The 21504-nt window shown below is 34.1% G+C and overlaps 2 protein-coding genes across 5 annotated transcripts; both read right to left on the reverse strand.

Moving 5' to 3' along the window:
- Positions 1–1091: 1091 nt before the first annotated feature.
- LOC132274979 (casein kinase 1-like protein 10) lies at positions 1092–11830 on the reverse strand. Of its 4 annotated transcripts, none has more exons than XM_059776359.1 (14): positions 10952–11830; positions 10788–10828; positions 9282–9351; positions 9032–9180; positions 8856–8951; positions 6340–6410; positions 4203–4264; positions 4022–4085; positions 3852–3936; positions 3517–3643; positions 3284–3357; positions 3125–3185; positions 1840–1943; positions 1092–1688 (listed from the first exon to the last, which is right to left on the reverse strand). In XM_059776359.1, exons 1-14 carry the CDS (start codon positions 11028–11030, stop codon positions 1416–1418), a joined length of 1356 nt encoding a protein of 451 aa, XP_059632342.1. In that variant the 5' UTR covers positions 11031–11830; the 3' UTR covers positions 1092–1415. The 4 variants fall into 4 exon arrangements, with proteins under 4 accessions (XP_059632342.1, XP_059632341.1, XP_059632340.1 ...); XM_059776358.1 differs by having other exon boundaries at positions 3125–3188; XM_059776357.1 differs by having other exon boundaries at positions 1840–1973; positions 10952–11829.
- Positions 11831–15108: 3278 nt separating this feature from the next.
- LOC132274980 (uncharacterized protein At4g14342) lies at positions 15109–20568 on the reverse strand. The gene is made up of 4 exons (XM_059776360.1): positions 20431–20568; positions 18479–18564; positions 18261–18384; positions 15109–15446 (listed from the first exon to the last, which is right to left on the reverse strand). The coding sequence occupies exons 1-4, from the start codon at positions 20434–20436 to the stop codon at positions 15399–15401; spliced, it is 264 nt and encodes an 87-aa protein (XP_059632343.1). The 5' UTR covers positions 20437–20568; the 3' UTR covers positions 15109–15398.
- Positions 20569–21504: the final 936 nt, after the last annotated feature.

The following is a 21504-nucleotide window of genomic DNA, read 5'->3' on the forward strand; positions in this document are numbered from 1 at the left end:
TTATATATATATATATATATATATATATATTAATGTTAGTAGACAATAATATATTTGAAATACAATAGCAACAACTATATATATATATATAATTAATATAATCATACTTTTTTCCTTAAATTAATAGTCATATTTCACATAAAATAAATATATAATATACACACTTTCGGGGCATTCCTGCTCTCACCTAATTTTAAGCTTTGTCGCTCTCGCTCCCGCTTTCGTTCTATGCGACTTAGGTTCCAACAAACAAACAGTGTATATTATCAAACCAAATCTTTAATTTTGTACTGGTTTTTATGACACATGTATTACTCAAAATTCTATTGAAATATCATGGCTCGGTCGCTTGAATAGGTCAATACTCAATATACTTTAATTTTGTATTGTTGTTGATTATCATTTGATTAATTAATTTTATTTTTTTATTTTATTTTATTTTTATTTTTATTTATTTTTGTGCTGAAAGCTTGTTCTGATTGTACTTAGAGGTCCTACGTCCGTCTCACATTGTACTCCACATTTCCAGGATATAGTTGAAATTAGACCTTTTCACTTACTCTTCTATGTATCAAAGGTGCCAGCAATGCGCATTTAAATGACTGCCGTGTTGACTTCACTTTCTTCCAAAGTTAGGCCGATGACCAGAAAAAGCCGCCAACAGCGAACGAAGAAAATGCCTAAGAGTATTTGAAAGAACCAAATTGACAACTTGAATTTGAAATTAAAAGAAAATTGATTAAAACTTTGAACTAAATTTTCTCTAATTCCGAATTCAAAAGCATTACCAATTCGGTGGCTCCCAAACCCCAAATTCAAAAGCCCTACCAATTCGGTGCTCCCAAACGCAACATCAATCTCAAATCCAAAACACCGATTCAGTAATCCCAAACCTCAAATCCAAAACACCGATTCGGTAATCCCAAACGCAACATGATGTAATTTCCTAGCTCAGGTACACGCATCTTTTCTGCTGTGGCACCTGCAGCTGCATTACCTACAGCACAAACTGGCAAGTTTAGGGTTTTGACAGGCTTCCAAGATAACTAAGGCCCAATTAGTGTGAGCACAAAGAGAGGCAGAGGAAGTGATGGTCTCGAAGTAAAGTTCATCATAATACCAGTATTTATTACAACTACCAAGGTCTCAAATATATGAACAATTCCCTAAGGTGAAACATCTAATCTCTTTCTTCGACAAGTTCGTAATGCAATATAATCATCGCAAGAATTGGTGAAGCAGAGCATCTCCAAGTGTTTCAAGGAAAAACTTAAATCTGCGCTCCGGCTATGAATGGAAACCCAATAAAGGATATTCACGTATGCTAACAGAGCTAAGAACGCAGTAGTGCTGAGATCTTGATAGAAGCAAAGACTGAGATTTTCTCCCCTTAGCATGAATTTCTGTCATCCTCTTTATTTCCTCTTTCCTGTGCCAATGGTTAGCAGCTCGAAACTCCGCAGAGTATCATCACGGCCACCTCTTGCAGCTGCAGCACGAGTGAAAGATGATGATTTAGACTCGAACCCAGGTTGGATCCTGTGGTTAGCGGACAGTCGACCACTGCCGGAGCCTAGCCGGCTCGCCCGATTCTCACTGGGTTCACCAGAAGAACTTGGCCGGCTGCTTGACATGACAACCCTCTTTGAAGTACTGCCATTTCGACGGCTTCGTTCGGGATCAGCTTGCTGAACAGCACAGGTAGGGAAGTAAAGCACAATAGTGAATTTATATTTGAAAGAAAGAAATGAGCCTTTGATCCACTTGAAACCAGATCAAAACAAAAGGAATTAAAATTTACATCAAAGAAACCATACATTTTCCATTGTCAATACTTACCACATCCTTGGATGATGGTATATCCTCTGAAGATCTGTGCCTGGAGTGGTCACCATGCAAGCCAGTACCAGAACCATTCCTTCTAGCAAATGCCTCAACTGCACCTGAGAATTTATCTCGAATCTCTTGTCTCACTAGATGACAATACATAATGGAAAACGCTGAAAATTAATATTCACGCTATTTCCTAATAGGCTGCATAAACTTTTACAAATATAAATGCGCATGGCAGTCTGGAAAAATTAAGACAAAAATATACATACGTAACATATGTTTTTATATAATAAACTTGGTTCTAGTTAAATTCAATTTTCAGCAATATACATTTGGTTTCATAATAATGATCCAATAAAATTTCAATAATTATATTTAATGTAATACAAAGAATTAACAAGTTGACAACATACTGCTATTTCAGCTTAAATATATGTCTGCATCCAACCAAAAGAACATGTTAAATATATGTCTGCTATTTCATAGCAACAGCGATGGAGTGAAAATACTATAACGTGACGTAATCTCCGGTTGCTTTATTTTTTTCTTGAGCTAAATAACTTTTCTTAAAATGATGGAAAGCAACAAAATGTGAGAAACAGTAAGTGTGAGAGTGATAATAAAATGAAGTGGTAGATGGTACAAAATTTGAATAAAGTCGAGAATTTTTTAATTTATTTTTGATAAGTTTGAATGAAGTAGAGAATTAAGGCAAGAGAGTGGCTTCAGCTCCCATGATTTTTAAATTTTTTTTTAAAAAAATGGTATAGAATTTCATAGGTAGACTTATAGGACCAACCTAATGGTGAAAGACCAAAAAAGGGTAAGAGAAAGAATGAATGTAGAGGAGGGCATAAAAAGTAAAATCATGCGTGTGTACATATTCATACAAATGTGTGTGTGTGTGTGTGTGAGAGAGAGAGAGAGAGAGAGAGAGAGAGAGAGAGAATCATGTCAATGAGAAATAGAGGGTGAAGGAAAAGAGGAGAAAAAACAAGTGAATAAGAAATATATATATACAAATAAAACTGGAAGCATAATTTTTTACAAAAATTAAGAAGTCCTGTGCAATACACCGCTCTAAACGATTTAAGGGCACTATGAGGGCAGCATCAAAGTTTCAAGTTCCAAAATATTAATGCAGCTCCAGCACAGACAAGGTTAGTCCAGAAAATCCAGATTCAGGAAATGAAAAGCAAAATTGTCTTACAAAAATTCTAAAAGATCTTAACTATTTAAACATGAAACTCCTCAACTCATTCTCAAGCATTGCTGAAAAAATGGAACAGACCTGGAGTCTTGTCTATTCTTTCCGCAGATGGTCCTGGGTTCAAAGGTAATTTCCCGACTGGCTGCTGAAAGAGAACATTAAGAGTAAGATTAAAAAAAAAAAAAAATCATCCATTGAGGAATAAATGATAATCATTGTACAATTTTGAGAAGAACCAACCCGTCCTCTAGAACTGGATCCAATCTGCGGGTACTTCAAAATGGTCCAGTCAAAAACATAGTCAAACTGATAACCTGCACTAATTACAACAGTCCAAACATTTACAATGTTACAGAACTAACAAGACACTGCTCTTGGTTGAAGTTGAGATCTTCAGAAAGAAAATTAAATATCAAAATAAGTATAAAGGTAAACATAAGTAAGAGGATACGGAGTTCAAAAGTAAATTTTACCTTCTCGAATAAACAGGTCACGGAAAAGCCTCTTTAAGTATGAATAATCTGGTTTGTCATCAAACCGTAATGATCGACAATAGTGGAAGTATGAGATGAATTCTGATGGATGAGATTTGCAAAGCACCTGTGAACAATGCTTAAGATTTCATATAAATATAGTTAACTAAGCTACATAATGCTAAAACTTCAAGCAAATGAAGGACAAGCAGCAGTTAGGATGTCAAGCAGAACATCCAACAACCCAACTGTTGTCCCATCACAACCTTCTACAATAAATTTAATATTATGGAACAACTTTCCAAGAAAAGCCACTTGCAGGAGAAAGACAGTACCTCTATTGGAGTCAGCATCTTCTTTTCACTGATTTTATCATATTTCTGCTTTTTAGTGCCGGCTTTCAAACCCTGCCAGGGAAGGCTAAGGAAGGAGAATCATAAGAAGTCAGTGTTATGTGAAATGCTACATGAAAAAATAAGTGAAGAATGGCTCTTGATAATATTACCTTCCCCTCAGAAAATACATAAGCACATAACCAAGAGATTCCAGATCATCCCTTCTGCTTTGCTCTGCATGCAATAATACCACATTAAAATTAGATAAAATGTGAAGTTAAATGAATTTGAATATTTGATAGCAAGAATGAGAACCATCCTCAGTTAATAGTTGCAAAACATTTAACTTACCAACTCCAAGGTGGGTGTTAACACTTGCATAGCGAGCTGTGCCCGTGAGATTTTTGTTTTCCCTGTGAAAAAAAAATCCAAATTTGTTCAATTCAAATATTCATAGGCTAAAGGCTTAGGGAGGAGGATATAAGGTTCAGAGTAGTGATTAAGTAAACAAATAAATAGAAAAACCACAATGACTGAGAATGTAATTACATAAAAATAAAATGTAAGTGATTGAGCTGAATAACAGCTGTCATATAGATTAGGGTTCTATCAGTTGTCATATATTTTTACCATTTGAGTCAAAAACTTGAACCATAATTTAATCTTTATGATTCACAACAATAATTAATTCAACTAGTAAATATTTCAATCAATTTTGTTGAACTTCCAACAATTGAATTTCTTAAAGCAATAAATTCAAAGAAAGAAGATATTGCATTTCTGGCAACAACTGGTATTGAATATCATGACATGTGTCAGGACTAACAGTAACAGAAGAAGATTAAAGAATAGTTCAAGTTTCTATTCAAAAGAAATTCCAGTTCCTCAAGTTTAGTCCAATCTTGATAATGCCAAGATAAAAATTTCATGTCTCCATTCTAGCATTATGTGGGCCCTGGAAATCCATTGTGAATTGTTTCGAGGGGCTGTTCTCCCAAGGCAGTAGGACCTATAGGTTTTAAGGTATGAGATGACTGAAAAAACAATCAATTTATATGCATTTGGAGCAGAACTACACGATCTTTTTAAAGGAATTTCCAAGCTTGTATGCAGTTTACAGTTACATTTAGCAGAAGCATGGAAAGATGATCCATCAAAGAGAAAGAAAAAGAAGCATGGGTAATTGACAATGTTGCTTGGTAAGAAAAGTATCTTTATTTTTCTAGCAATTCTCATGATTAGGAGTTTTAGATAGTTTTACAATTCTTTGTGAGGCTTTTCTTTGCCATATTGGAATGAGTTCAACTAATCTTTTAACCATGTCATTCTATCATCATTAAAAATGTTACAACGCCAGTGTTGTCTCCGTCAGGAGCTTTGAGGGTGCTTGTACTCCTTCAGAGGTGGCTTTCTTTGTTGGTCTGCAGCCAAAGTTATATGCTTCATGGTGCATCACCTGATTTGCAGAGGTTGGATGTATCCTGATAGATGTAGCGCGTGTAAGTGCCAAAAAGAAATGGTGACACTTGTCTTACTTGAATATGCTTTAGATTAGAACCTTTACTCTATCCTCTTTTCTTCACCGGAGATGTCTTTGGCCATATCAAAATCAAACATGGGCTTGCTTAGTGGTGGGTGGATTAAGGGTAGAGGTAGAATCAGAATATCATTTTGGAATGTTTCTCTCTGCCTCAAAATGGTGCTTTTAGAAATAGAATAATCATTGCACTTTCAAAAATACTGGTTTAAGACTTATGGAGTTCTCAATAGGATAATGTTCACTGGGAGTTTCCTCTCTTAATCACCACCCAATTACTTCATCATATTCCTTGTGCAAATTTTGCCCATAATATGATTGCCATTTCCAACTTTCAATGACATTTCTTTTAGTTACAAAAGAAATTAATAATTTCATGTTAACATGTTAAAATATTACACCAACACCACCATAATGAAAACAAAAAAGTGGTATCTCAAGTTTCATCATATAAAACAAAAACAGACTAATCTATTGGTTCATTTCCTTTAATCTCATATTTAGTCAAAATGGGTGCTTAATCATCTCAGAGAAGAATGTCAGTGGGAAACTTGGGAAAACAAATACTACATGATATATTGACCATCCATGTACATAAGAACACTTCTTATTTCTTTATTTATCCCCATCATAAACTTTAATAAACAGAAAGTGCCAAAAGGCCACTATTGAAAACCACGTATTGTGGGATAAATTGCAACTCAGATATATAATAGGAAAACTCCTTTCACTCACCTTTGCTTTCTAATCCACACTATAAACATAACAATGAACCATCAAAACAACATGGCAAGCTTTTTATAAACACAAACACACACTAACTACTGTGGCATTGTCATTGCCTACCAAAATGAGAGAAGAAAAAAGTGCCACAGGAGCAAAATGCTTAAAGAGAACAGCAGAAGGTATTATATCATGTTCTCAGGAAAATATAGAAGATCACATCTATACCTGTATGGTATGTGTTTGTGTGTTTGGAGATCTCTATACTTCTTTGCAAGGCCATAGTCAATGACATATACCTGTTGTAAAATAAAACCAGCAAAAAGAAGTTGAGCTATAACTGCACTACGCAACTCCTAAAACATGCCCAATTTTCAATTTTAAAGTGAGAGACTGCAGAAAAGTCTAAATTTTGTCTGCCTTAACAATTCCGTCAAAAACCACAGCACTCAAGGAGCAAATACATTTCTCAAAGAAATATATAATTGATTGCTGATCTAGCAAGTGCAACCTCATGTGAACTTGACAAAATAAAGTTTGTATTGGTCATTTTAAATCTCTTTTTGGTATTTCCAGATGTAATTCACTTACGATGTTATGAGCCTGACAAGATTTGAGCCCATCCCAACTCAGCACAACAAAATGTACAAACTTCTTTTCCTACTTTCTTTTTTCTTTCAATAACTGTGAACATCCCCAATAACCATTTACAGTTAAACATATACATATATATGTATGTAATTATAAATTTCACTAGTACTTGTGGTCATGGACAAAAAAACAACGGGGAGGGGGGGGGGGGGGGGGGGAAAAAAAAAAAACATTGAACTTCTAAGCTGATTTTGTGGAGCCTAAAGCTACCAGTTAATCAAAAACACTCCTTCCATTCCTTTGAATTGAGACTTCCACAATTATGCTCCTCCTTATTAGGAAACTTTAAAAGCTTAAATATTAGGATATGTTTTCGAAAAACAACTATTGCTGACAGATTAACTAGCTAAAGTGTTCTTCATACGTTATCCAATCAGATACGCAAAAGATGATAATGTTAGTTTCGAATAAAGGGTGAATGCGATGATGCAATAATTATGAGATGAAGCCGATAAATGAATTTTTATTTTTATTTTCCATCACATTAAAGCTTCATGTAATGAATCATCAAAGGTCCCATCTTTCTATATTGTTTATAACAAAGCTGATTCGGCATCCATAGGAAGAAACTATTAATGACCTAAGCTCAAAAAACAAAGGAATAATTTAAAATACAATTTTAACCTTAACCAAATCAAAACTATAGAGAGTATGACATCAATTAATCTAATGGAAATGATAAGCTAGTTGAGATTAACAACAAAAAGATACACAAAAGTTATGTTGTATGAACTCTCCTATTACCCTCAACACATCTATGTCAGCACAACAAGACATAGACACGAGTATGGGATATGAGTCGAGCACAACCAAACAGATACCCCAATCCTCTACGTGTCATGATGGAAGAAGAAAAAAACTCATATAAACTCCCCATCCTCAAAAGTGGTAGCGTGAGAGCTCAGTCCTCCGCTTAAGTGTGATTTTTAGGAGGGAAGAATTAACTACGGGCTAAACTGGCTAGTTGTTAAATCATCCACACTGCATGTGAGGGAAATAATTTTTGGGAGTAAATACTTCTAATTTCTAAACTCTCATTAAATTTATCAAGCATAACAATCCTGAAAAGTTAGAATCTTCCACACTAATAACTAACAAATGTTTTTACTTCTAGATTGACTTTTAAACCAATGATTTACCTCTGAATTCCCATGCACATCCTGGTCTAACTCAAAAATCATTTTGTCCTCCCCAATTCAACTCTAGGTATTGATGGTCTAGGTTCCGAAAAGTTCATGTTAAAAACTCAGGTCATTTTCACCTGCCCCTTCAATAGTGGAAAGCAAATGCAACAAGAAAATACATTTTCCGATGTTACACCTAAAACAATGTAGTTGCAGAAGTTCTACCTTGTATATTGTAATTATAAAATAATATTTATCGCAATTTACATCTTTAGGTACCAATCTCCATCATACGAAGATTCAATATATATATATATACATAAAATGGGTTAGCTCACACACAAGGCTCACGCCACTGCAGAGTCTAGGGAGGGTCTCATATTAAAACTTCATAATTAAAGTTAAAACTTGAAAGTTCAAAATTGATTCTTTCCTCAAAAAAATATACAAAAAAACAAAATAGAAGTGTCTTTGCATATTTATTACCATATAGTGTATCACTCGTATATAGGCATCGTTACTTGGTAAAATGTTAAAAGCTAAGGGTGACAAGCGCAAAACCCGAGTCCAAGTCTTGAGAGCAACTGTTTTGTGCAAAACAACCTCAAAATAGGTGATGTCCTTTTATTTCTTATCGTATGTATGTGTACCACAAAATGGAGTCAAAATGGGATACATATCAATGATGTGTCTCGTTTTTATGTATAACGTATCATATTGAACGTAAATCATATCATACATTGTAATTCTCAATAAATATGAATCACATATAGATCGTCAAACAAGAAATAATACAATATTTCACACTGAAATGTCAAATGAATCCAACAAGGCACACTGAAAAAGGTTATAACAAAATAGGAAACAATCAACAAAATCCGTGTATGAATGAGAATTCAGAAGTTGCAATCACTCAAGTCAGCACCAATGCAAATGCACATATACAAAAGCACTCCACAGAAAATATACCTGATTTGCTTTGCGCCCTAAACCCATTAAAAAGTTGTCAGGCTTAATATCACGATGTAGAAAACCTCTCGAGTGCATATACTCAACTCTATTTATCTACATATAATATCAGGAAAAACTATAAGTACAGCATCTAGCAAAACTAGTCAAACATTCCAAGACAATTTCATACTTACTAACTGATCAGCAAGCATTAAAACTGTTTTCAAAGTGAATTTCCGATTACAGTAGTTGAACAAGTCTTCTAAGCTTGGCCCAAGAAGGTCAATAACCATGGCATTGTATTCGCCTTCAACTCCAAACCATTTGAGGTGGGGTATACCAGCTTCATTCAATAAATAAATATGTAAAAATGATGTTGATTCGACAAAATAATCAATTGTGTCTGAAAACTCTAGGGAAAAAACATTATAAAGACCCACTCACTTCCTCCCTGAAGAAGCATGTACAATTTTGATTCATAGTGAAGCTGAGGGTGCTTAGTCTTTATTGATTCCTGGAAAAACATAAAATAATAAATAAAATAAGGACCATACCATGACAAGAAAAGTATCTTAATAAAAATTTATAATACAAACGCATTCTTTCTCTTTTTTCTCTGGGATCTATGGATACAAGTAAAAATTAATAAAGTGAACATAACAAAATTAATACAAATAATATATAAATAGTAACCTAAGTGTTGCATCTAAGATTTTTCTCAGGAGAAGTTCCGAATCTGAATCCTCAAATTCTATAAGCATTAGAGGTCAATTAGGTATGCAACTTGTAGATTGGAGTCCAGACCCAAAAGTAGATGGGCCACACCAAACTACCTAATGTATCTAATTGCAAAATATTAGGGAGTTAGGAGAAGTGATACTTTATTTTCATTATTTTGCTTTGACGGTAATTATTCGCAATATAATAGAAAAAGTTTTCAGTTAAGGTTATTGAATTCACATCTTTTCTAACCTAAACCCACATCAGTGGGTGGACAATGCCAAGTGTTTTTGAGAAATATCCTTCAATCTGGGACTCCAATTATATTTTTTACAAACATTTTCATCCATTGATTAATTATAAGATATACTCCCTCCGTCCCATAATATTTGTCCATCTTTCCTTTTTGGGTTGTCCCAAAATACTTGTCCACTTACCAAATACCCTTATTTTTTTCACATCTTTTCATAAAATACCCTTATTTTTATTTTTATTTTTTTGATAAGTAAAAAGTACACTCAAAATTTTAAAAAATTTCAAACTTGATTATATATATATTTAAACTTGAAAGGGTAGTTTTGTAATTTTTGAAGGGGACAATGCAATAATTACATGTCCCCTTAAAAAGTTCTAATCCCCAAAAAGGGAAATCTAATATGGGACGGAGGGAGTATAAATTACAATGTAAAACCTATTTCCAGTCGCATAAATAACCTTCAGAGAAACTTCAAATGCAAATACCAATATCTAAGTTCACATTCCACTATTCCCATCAAACTAAAAAACTTAATATCTACAGTTTGAAATATTTTGTGGTTTTTATATATGAGTTAATCATAAACATGTTGGATAAAAATCTGTAAGAATAATTTTCTGTGGTATTAGAACAGACAAACAGAATAAGAATACTCAACATGCAAATTGGACTCATTGATAACAAAAATTGGTTGGTCAACTGGTTTAATAACCCAAATGCAAATTGCCTTACAAAATTAACAGTCATTTTACAAGGTATAATAAGATCTACTAAGAACAATGATGGGATATTAATCAACAAATATACAGACTAAGAAATGGTTGTTAGAGTAATAAGAGAACAATTTTAAAAACCCACTTTCATGTAATTAAAGACTCAAAACGAGAATTATCCGAAATATTTACACAATTAAAGATCATAAGTCATCTAACCCACTACCAAAATTCAACACAAAAAGAAACACCAATACATACCAGCTTTACAGCAACTTCCTCCCCAGTTTGAACATTTACTCCTGAAATAAATCGAACAACTACTTATCAAAAAAAAAAAAAAAATTCGAACAACTGAATATAGAACCCACAAAAATACGGAAACAAAAAATTTAGAGTCACTGAGAAATTCAAATTGCACATACCCAAATAGAGCTCGCCGAAAGATCCACTCCCGATCTTCCGCCCAAGCTTAAACTTTGAACCAATTACATGATCCATCATTAAATCCCAATCAAAATTACCTCTCCAAAAGAGCCTAATAACTTACTCTCCTATTATTCGAATCCCAGTCCAACTCCAATCCCAAATGCCCAAAAAAAAAAAACAATATCTTATTCCCGTTCTTCAAATTCCAATCAACTCACGATCCCAAATCAGTAAACCCTCTTTGCAGATCAATCGCTGAACAATTATATTCTCCAAATAAATCTCAGATCCATCACCGACCCACCATGCACAATCATCGGAAAATCTCCCCAACCCTTCAATCATAAAATCAATCACCACCTCAAACCCTTAATCTCCAATATCAGAACAAAAACAAGATTATTGAAATATCAGTATCTAACGATCAAATCATGAATAAACGGGCATAAAAAAAAAGGCAATAGATAAATGAATCAACACCATTCAAGTTACATCTTCAGAAAAAGAAACCCTAAATCCGCAACTAACTTTTCCCCTTCGAAACCCTTCCTATGTGATACATTCCTCCGAAAAGCAGATTAAAAGCAAAATTTGAAACAATATATATATATATATAACAGAAAGATGGTGACAAAGAACTGGAAGATTTGGGAAAATAAAGAAAATGACAATTTGGAGCGAGAAAAAAATAATAATAACAAATCCAAGACACCAAATTTTGGGGAAATTTTTGGGCGCAGATTCGAAGGGATCTGTGCAAGAAGACGATTTTTGAGGAAATTTGTCAAGAAAGTGAAGGAATAAATTTGGGAAGAGAGAGGAGAGAGAGAGAGAGTGAACGGAGGAAGGAAAACAGATGGAGAAAAGAAGAAGGATACAAAAGGCAACAAGTTAATAAATAATGCAATAATGATATTATTGGGTGTTGTTTTTTCATTTTTATTTATGTGTAATTACTAATTGACGATGGTTATTACTTAATACTCACTTTAAAGAATAATGATTGCCATGTAGAACGTCAAAGGATGGGACTTTCAAAATAAAAAAGCATCCAACAAAAAAGCATATAATATTTATTATTTATATATGTATGAAAAGGTATATTGAATTTTAGAAAATAATTATTGTATAGAAATAATATTACAATAAAAAGACATGTATTTATTTGTATTTTTTGCCCGATAACAAGTAAAATATGATTCTGTATATGTAAAATTCAAATAAAAAGAAAAATACCAACAACGTAACATTTATTTTTTTTCTAGTAATATAACACTTATTAAAATGTGCATTTATTTTTTGTGATTGAAAAGTTCAATATTTATTTAATACCTTGCATGTGGTTAAGCACACAGAGCGGGACTGGAAGTAAAATCGAATTTGAGAGCTGAAGTACAAAAGTAAGTCACACAGAGTAGAAATTAGAGCGAGAGCATGTGCGAAGCGTGAGACCGAAAGTGAGTTTGGAGCGTGAGTGTAGTACCTATTAAAAAAAAATTTGTGACACTTAATAAGAGTCATGTATGATAAAATTTAAAAGTATGTATTACTGTAAAAAAAATTTAAGAGTTGAATTTTAAGTGTTGAAGTATTTAAGTGGTAATTAAATTTATTTAAAAAATAAAAATAAATTAACATTCAGCATTAAGTGATCAGTGATAATATGTTACATAAAATTTCATTTCATTTAGTGTGGTTTATTGTGATTAGGGATGGCAATGGGGCAGGTTTCCCATTCCCCATCCCCGCCCCCGTTTAATTTTGGTGCCTCCAAAACCGTCCCATAACCTGTTAATTTGTTGCCTCTAATCTCCGCCCCCGCCCCCGCCCCATCACCGATTATATTTTTATTTAAACACAATCATAGCACATACACACACACACACACACATATATATATATAGAAGTGTTAAGTGTAGGGCTTCCAATATAGAGAGAGAGAGAGTGAAGGTTCATTTGGTAAATATATTAACATGGTAGGATAAATTAATAATTTAAAATATTAAACAGGACGGTTTTGGGCGCGGGTATGGGGCAGGGATCTTAGTCCCCCGCCCCCTCCCCGCAACCGGCTGATTTTTTTTTTTTAACCCCCATTCCCACCCCATTTAAGTAAAAAGTTCTCCAAACTCGCTTTAAATGGGGCGGGTCGAGGCAGTTCCCCACCGAATTGGGGATTTCTGCCACCCCTAACTGTGATCTGGCATGGATCTATGCTGTGCTGAGTGGGGCAGCCGCCTGCTGAAAATATATATATATTTTGTTTTATTTACTTAAAAATTTGGAAAATGTTCTCACTGAAATTATGAAAAAAAAATTCAATTGCGCTCCCTCTCAACAAAATTTATGAGTGCCATGATATTTAAATTGTGTTATCAAATGCACTTAATTAAATAAATATTTAATTCGTATAGAATTAAGCGTTGAATTAAATTATCAAATAACATTTAACTTTATTAGATTTAAAGTGCTATTTAAAGGGCATTTCCGCCTAAAAAGTCTAGTTTGATGGCGCTGGGTATTCATTTCTTTGTGAAAGCAAGTCAATATTTAAAAACTATTTGAAAAACAGAGAGGAAAGCAGCAAAAACTACTTTGATAACCACATTTTCTTTGTAAAATTCATAAGAATCTAAAGAATAAATGTCAAAAATAACTGTGATAATAACATTAAGCTAATTGTTGGTAATTGGTAAATGAGACTGAAATCAGAAGCTGCAAGCATGTAACTGCTAGAAACAATTGGATAATGGAGCTCCTCAAAAATTCAAAATAACTGTAGGTCCGCTAACTGTTAAAATCTTGACTTGAGCATGTGTAGCTCAAAATTTTGTCCACGAACCAAATCTATAACTTTATCCATTTAGTAATTTATTAAAAAATTTTAAAAAAAATTGATAAATGGACAGCTAAAAAAAAATATATATATATATATATAATAATAATAATAATAAATTAAGGTGGACTGAACAGCAACCGCTGAACCGCAAGTAGTTTACATTATTTTGTCTCACCTTCAGAGCCTGCCTAACCCATTAAACATGATTCCACTTGTAAATGCAGCATGTCCTCTTATCTTTCTCTCTCTCACTCCAAAACAAAAAAAAAAATTCTATAAATGATGTTGTTGATGATGATTTTGGAAGTGAAAACGAATATATAACTAAAAAATCTGGACCAACGTTGTGTTTGTTCATATATGCAAAATGTTGCTTTCACAGGCTTTCAAACAATAGATAGTTGGTGACCCGAATGACCTAAACATTGTCAGTTCAAGCCTCTTGTCCAAATTACAAGCATTGTCCTTTTTTAAATTTTTTGGGCACCATTCATATAACCTAACATTGATGTGAGACAGGTTTAAATTGTGTTCCCTATGATTTGTTTGGCATAATGGTATTACTTACTTTTTTCGAAAAAGAAGGGTAAGGATTTGAAAACCTGTAATATACGTGGGTGCGAAAATACGACTATCATGCAATAATAATGTAACAGTTATACTATACAACACTCATGTCACATAATATCGTTGTGCAACTTTGTAATGCCAATAAATAAAAAATTTAAAAAATTTACATAATTATTGCATTGCCGATTTAAAGTTATTGCATTAACCATTTAAAACGATAAGGTATCGTGTAAATTTTTTACATTAAGCACAGTCCACGCAAAAATGACACGCGAGAGAATCCTAATGCCAGAGTTTGAACGCGTGGTGTAGGGTTATGTCTTGCTTAACTGACAAAAAAAGCAATGACTCGAATCCTTTCTAGGAGCTCATGATTTGGGATTCTTTTCAGTAATAAGCACGAAATAGATAAGCAGTTGTGATAAGTACGACAAAGTTATGATATACAAGTCATGATTTGAGCTCATGATTAGTAGAATTAGTTATGATAGGCTTCTAAACACCAAATCAACTTTAAATTGTGAAACAGTTATCATAGACTTCCCCATTTTATAAGACAAATTATATCCCACCAAACAAACTAATCCAAATATTGAAATGTTAACTGAAAGCAATCCGAACCATATGGACAAAAAGAAGAGATATTGAAATAACCTAGGTTAACTTTTGATATAATCTAGGTTAACCAATAACCAGAACCTCAATTATCTGCCAGGAATAATTGGATATAGCCATTCCTCGACATATCAACAAAAAGAGAAGTCCATATCATAGTAGTGATTATATATATATATTCATTTAGTACAAACCATTTTCAAATAATACTTTTAACATAACAAACGATGAAGACCAAATCACAATCATAAAATAATGCCCTCAGAAGTGGGCAAATACAAGTCAAATGGACGTCATACTCCTAAAGTATCATATTAGGTAAAAACAAGTATCATATTAGGTAAAAACATTGTTTCTTGAAGCCAATACAAAAGAGGCAATCAATCAAATCACATTCCAAGAGCATCCCAACATGGTTCTTAATCGTCTTCCCTTTCAGGAGGTAGCCCACAAGGCAAAAGCATTTTCTGCACAGGAATATAAAGAATTTATTAAAATTAAATAAATTAAATTAAAATTAAAACATTAGACATTGACAACAGTATGAAAGCAATTAGCTGGCAAGCACTATAATCACCATAATCCAACTTGCATGTTTTTCATGGAGACAGAAAATTAACCTGGTGTAAGGTACCACTCGGCCATTCCTGGTAAATTGAACATACTAGGCAGTATTTACTCTTTAGTATGAAAATTGTGGTCATGTCTATAGTTTTTCCTTATTTTGAAGAATCGGTCATAACGAACATATTGTGTATTAATGAAACTAGTAACTAGTTACTAAATTATATTGTAACAGGTATATATGAAAATCACAATGTCATATAGTATATAATACAAACACATGCTTATCTACATATTCAAGTAGGTCATACTCCTACCATCTAGCATCGGAGCCTTGTAAGCCACTCAGACACTTCAAAGCATCATCCACCATATCTTCTTCTGAGAATGGCCAAAACAACTCCCCGTCCCTCATCTGAGAATTTCGCCAAAATCCACATCATCTTAACTGCAGCCTCCTATTGCTGTCCTCTACACAGCCTCTTATAGAAACTTAAAACTCCCCCAACATTATCTGCCCCTGTTCTCATCATCACTCCTCCACCTGATGAAGTCTCCCATGGGCATTTGCAACCCGATGGGAAAATTTTGTATCTCTGTTAGCTTCCTTAAGTCATAAAAATCTAGACTTCCGTCAACAGCAAATTTCTTTCAAGGGCTGCCCCATCCAGCTTTCCTCTTCCTTTCTACTACAAATCTCTTCCTCCACTAACTCCTAAATACCATTTTTAGTCCCTCGAGCTTTTCTTATAGTCAAATTACCAAAACCTTCTTATTCCACCTCTTCAAAACAACTTTTAGAATTCAGGACAATACAAAACTAGGGAATCCTTCCAATCTGTATACGCTCAACCCCTGGCCCTGGCTATTTCAACAAGCTCTATATTAAACGACATATTTTCAAATCTGAACAGCCTTCTCCCTCCTCTCACCCCAGAATTGTGAACAATCGCCAAATAGTCTTACCTCAGTCAGGAAACACAAGACCGGGCCCCTTCTAAGTATGCTCCACCAAACCAGAGAAATTCCAAATTTACCAATGTGCACCAGAAAATGAGGCCCAAGTGCTGGACCAAGTAAACCTTGCCTCTCTGGAAAGAATGTCCATCGAACTGAATGCCACAACATAATCAAATTTCCATCTTAGCTAATAAATCCTCGAGTACCCCAGTGTTGAACATGGGTACAGTACCTTGCTAAAGTCACCCCCACAGGGCCCGCAGCATGGTAAATCCCACCTACGCCTTACCCTCACTAGTTCCAAAGCTCCCCCCTTTTTTAATCCTCTCCTCTACCAATCCATATACCTCATAGGAAACTGTCCTCCATACATGCGAATTGATGAGAATATTAAAAGATCCCGATCATGAATAGAAAATTTACTCACAACGCTCTTATACACATAAAAAAGAACAGAAAAATTAAACTAGCTTTTACATAACATATATAGGCAGATGATGAAAAAACAGAGTGAAGTAAACAGATATGAAAAACCAAGCCACTTAAGATGAAAGATATACATAATGCAAAAGCAAATGTGCAAATAAAGTGAAAACGGCATATACAGATAGTCTTGACACCATTTTTTTTTTTTTCCCTTGTGTGTGTGTGAGTTGGTTTGTGTATGTTTATGTGTGTGGGGTTCTGGTGTTTCTGGGGCGTAGTGGTGTTTCTACAGGGTTGTAAAAGGAAATAAAGAATATGATGGGAGAGGGGAGGCCAAAATCTTCTCCTTAATAATTTCTCTCCAGATCTCAATTAATTTCAAATAAATTTATCAAGTAAATGATGACATTTCATAAGAAATGAAAAATCAGCCTCAACCCATGAACCAAATGGGGCATCAGGTACAAAAAATTATGAACAATAATCCTCTTCTCCTCTTCTATTATACTGAATACAATAAATAAAGGGACTATTACTCCTCTCTCACTCTGCTAGTCCCAAATCAAAGAATTTAAATAAATAAGTCAGCAAACTCCAATATCAAACCATCTCCACCGGTAATCTACACCAAATTCAAAGAAAACTGACGATAAAACTATTGTTACAAGGGGAGACTTGTCCCACATCGGATCTGGATGAGAAATGACATGGGTATAAATGGGTGGGTATGCAGCACAACCCAACAGCTTGAGCTTTTGGATAAATGGACAAGTGCCCACCCGTTACAGTTGGTATCATAGCCAGACCCAATCCTTGATCTGGTGTCATGCCAAGCGCCCGGCCCAGAAGGCGTCCGGATATTCACCCCGGATAGGCAGGGTGGTCCGACCGCAACGCCCTCGTTGCGTGGGTTCGAGTGGGAGAGAATGTTACAAGGGGAGACTTGTCCCGCATCGGATCCGGATGGGAAGTAACACGAGTATAAATGGGTGGGTATGCAACACCACCCAACAGCTTGAGCTTTTGGGTAAATGAGTAAGCACCCACCCGTTACACCTATCCACTTGTAATCTACACCAAGTTCGAAGAGATTTGAAGATCTAAGAGTTTTTACATGCCAACAGACCACATAATGGTAGTGTCAAAAGTAAAAGATCGATAACCAGCAATTTAAAAAACTCAGAGAATGAAAAGTGTAAGCAAATTATTTCCATTGATAGATCTCATCAAGCAACTACTATTATAGAGAAATAAGATGAGAATTTCATTAAATTATAATAATGAAGAGGATGATCATAGCAACAACATTATGAGCTTAACATGGATCGAACCTGCATAAAATTATAGCGCTCTCTTCCAATTGATTCATTTTCTGCAATGGCAAAATAAGCTAACATCGGGTAATGGCCAATATATGATGCATAGCTATCGCGCTGGATGTTCACTGCCCACTCACTACACAATCAAACAATTCATAATATAAGAAGAAGAAGAAAAGAAGGAAAAAAAATCTGCAGAAATAAATTTTTTGAAAGAATTGGGTACTTACAATCTATTCAAATCTGCATGCCCAGTTCCAACATATTTAGCTTGCAAATGCTCAAGCTGGGAATTAATATTAAACCTGTCACTGGCCTGCAGAAATTTGAACATATAATTATTAGTTCAGACCAAAAAAACAAAGAGATGCTAATCTAACAAAAAAATTCGATATCACATACTTACATAAAAGATGCATTACTATATCAACACACAGTCTTGGATAACCAAATTCTAATTTCCTAATTATCACATGCACACACTCTCATTCACGCAAACACACATGGGAATACACAGAGAGGAAATTTTAGCCTTTTAAAGTTGTTTCAATCATTCAAAACTAAAAAATTTGTCCATTATGGCTTCTTTTTTTAAAATATTTTCACAAAATCTTTTGGTGTAATCCATGCGAGTCCATTCCAATCAAATGAATTTCTTCAGCATCCACCTGGTTGCAAAGTAACTAACAAAACAACAGAAGTAACAGTTCTGAATCTCTTAGGGTTTTCAAATTTTCCTGTCTGAGAGAAAAAATAATAATAATAATAAAGAAGGGAGGTGCTATTGGCTCTCCAAATTTAGCCTCCAGCGCTCCACCTTGGTTCTTTATTAGATATATTGACAACTTTTCCCTCTCACATCTCTCCCCTTTTCAGTCAAAAATATATACATACATATATATATATGCAATTTTTTTTTTTTTTTTGGTTGGGCAAATTGTAAAAAAAAAACCCTTGACTATTACCCACTTGCAAGAAAAACCCCCTTATGAATATTTTTATCGAGAAATCCCCCTCAACTATATTGAGGGGGGCATTTTAACTTACATCCGTCTCAATCTAATTTTTCGGACGAAATCACCCTCTTCAATATTAACCCATCTCTCTATTTTCTCTCTCTAACCTCTCAATCTCCTCCATCCCACCATCGCCACCGCCACCACAATCCACCTCCGTCAATTAATTACATGGAGCGCACCATCCAACAGAAAATTTGACGCCTCTTACAACTTCCAAGCGCCAACTTGAAGCAGTCTCGAGGTTTGGAATAAATTAGGACGAATGTCTCCATCGGATGACGCTCTTTGCTCTCTCTCTCTCTCTCTCTCTTTCTATTTCTCTCTCTAAAGTCTAATCTAGAAGCAAGACTCTCTCTCTCTAACTTTGGCAAAGTGCTTGCCTGTCCCGGCAAATTCCTTACCTCAAGCCGAGACAGAAGGACGTGCGGACACAGCTGATAGAGATAATTGCTGAGAAAAAGATAAACAGATTTGATTAATTAATTAATATTTAACAAAAGCAACACCAACAGCGGGTTTTCTTTTTTCCTTTCTATTTTTTTTTTTTTTTGCTTCATATAGATTCTTTTACGCAGATCTATGCTGTTTCTGTTTATTTGCAATTTTTTTTTCGTAGGGACAATTGTCTGGCTAATGTGATGATGATGGGTTTACTCTGAATCTTTTGTGTTGATTTTTTTGGATTTTGTGTTGGACAGAGGAGGATTGTGGTGGCGGTGGGGTGGGTTGTGGTGGCGATGGAGGAGATTGAGAGGTTGGAGAGAGAAAGTAGACTTATTCTAGGTAAGTTTTACCTTATTATCATCAGAAAACCATAGCAATCAATAAATCTAGAAAATTTATTGAAACGAACGAATTTAAATTTTCTTTCTTTTTTCCTCAGTTTACTCCGGAAACAAACGAGAGTTTAGGGTTGAGATCGATAACATGCAGATGTAAATTTAAAAAGAATGAATAGTTAGATTTGAATGAAAGAATAATTCCTGAAAGAATTTGAACAGTTTCATTGCTACAAAAGAAGTGAGAATTAGGGTTTTTGAATTTGATTCTTTTTCCAAATACAGAATTTAAAGTTTTTATAAGTACATCAGTAAAAGCAATATAGTTGTATTGAATTGTACGTGTGTGTATATTTATATATAAACAGTATGTATGAGATTTACCTGCATATTTGCTCTTCGGAAGTGCAGAAATTGGGGAGCCGACGAACCAACCACAGAACTACACTAAGTTTGGTTGGAGAGAAACGTATCCTAAATTCACTTCCCTTCAATCGACGCCGACTTAATACATGGATGAGGCCGTGACCCGCCTGGATTGTTGGGGAAATGGGGTGTCGGTCTGAACAGATATGGGTCGGGTTTCAATATTTACGGACCCTAGTTTGTTATTTGTGAACTGAGGCTACTAAGCCCAAGCTCGCCATACGTATTCTTGAGTAATATTATTACAAGTCTTGATAAAATTTATTACATTTCAATTCGTGCCATATAGCATGGGACTATTTCAATTCGTGCCATATTGCATGGGACTTTATGAATTTTCCGAATTAATCTGATCATCCAAAATTTTAATAACCATTTAATAAATTAACATTACAAAAAAATAAACTTGTGGGACTTAATAATATTATTTTCTATGAGAATTGTAAAAGAACTCAAAATCTTAAATTTTTATTATTTTATTTTCTTAACTTTTTTTTTTTTCAAAGCAAAAAGTGTTAGAAATTAGATCAGTAGATGCAAAGATTTGAAATATTTTATTTTCTTAACTAAAATTTAACTATTATAATTTTTTTACTTTAAAATTAAAAAAAAAAAAGCATGTTGAATGTAGTTTAAAACCTATGATACTATAAATAATATAATTTTAACTCTATTTTACATTAAAATAAAAATAAATGTATAACCTTAAAATCTATATATATAAAAAAAAATTAAAAAAAAAAAAAAAAAAATTAAACTTTTCTCATATTTTGATTTTTTCGTGTTGATAAAACCTTTCGCAAATCCGCCCAAAATAAATTCAGGTTCCAATGTTTAAACCCAATCCTAGTCCTCAGGTCTCAAGTACCCATCAACACACATAAAATTTTCGTACAAGACTCGAGTTTCTATGAAAATATATTCGATTTAAAAAAAAACGTATACTCCCCCTGTCTCAATTTAGATGTCATTTGTGAAGAGTAAAAATTTTTAAAGGGACATGTAAGACATGTCTTGTCTATCTAAAAAGTT

The sequence above is a fragment of the Cornus florida genome, unplaced genomic scaffold, assembly GCF_030987335.1.
Source record: "Cornus florida cultivar Cherokee Brave unplaced genomic scaffold, ASM3098733v1 CherokeeBrave_3.0.0_Hap2_Chr09, whole genome shotgun sequence".
Classification (NCBI taxonomy): Eukaryota; Viridiplantae; Streptophyta; class Magnoliopsida; order Cornales; family Cornaceae; genus Cornus; species Cornus florida.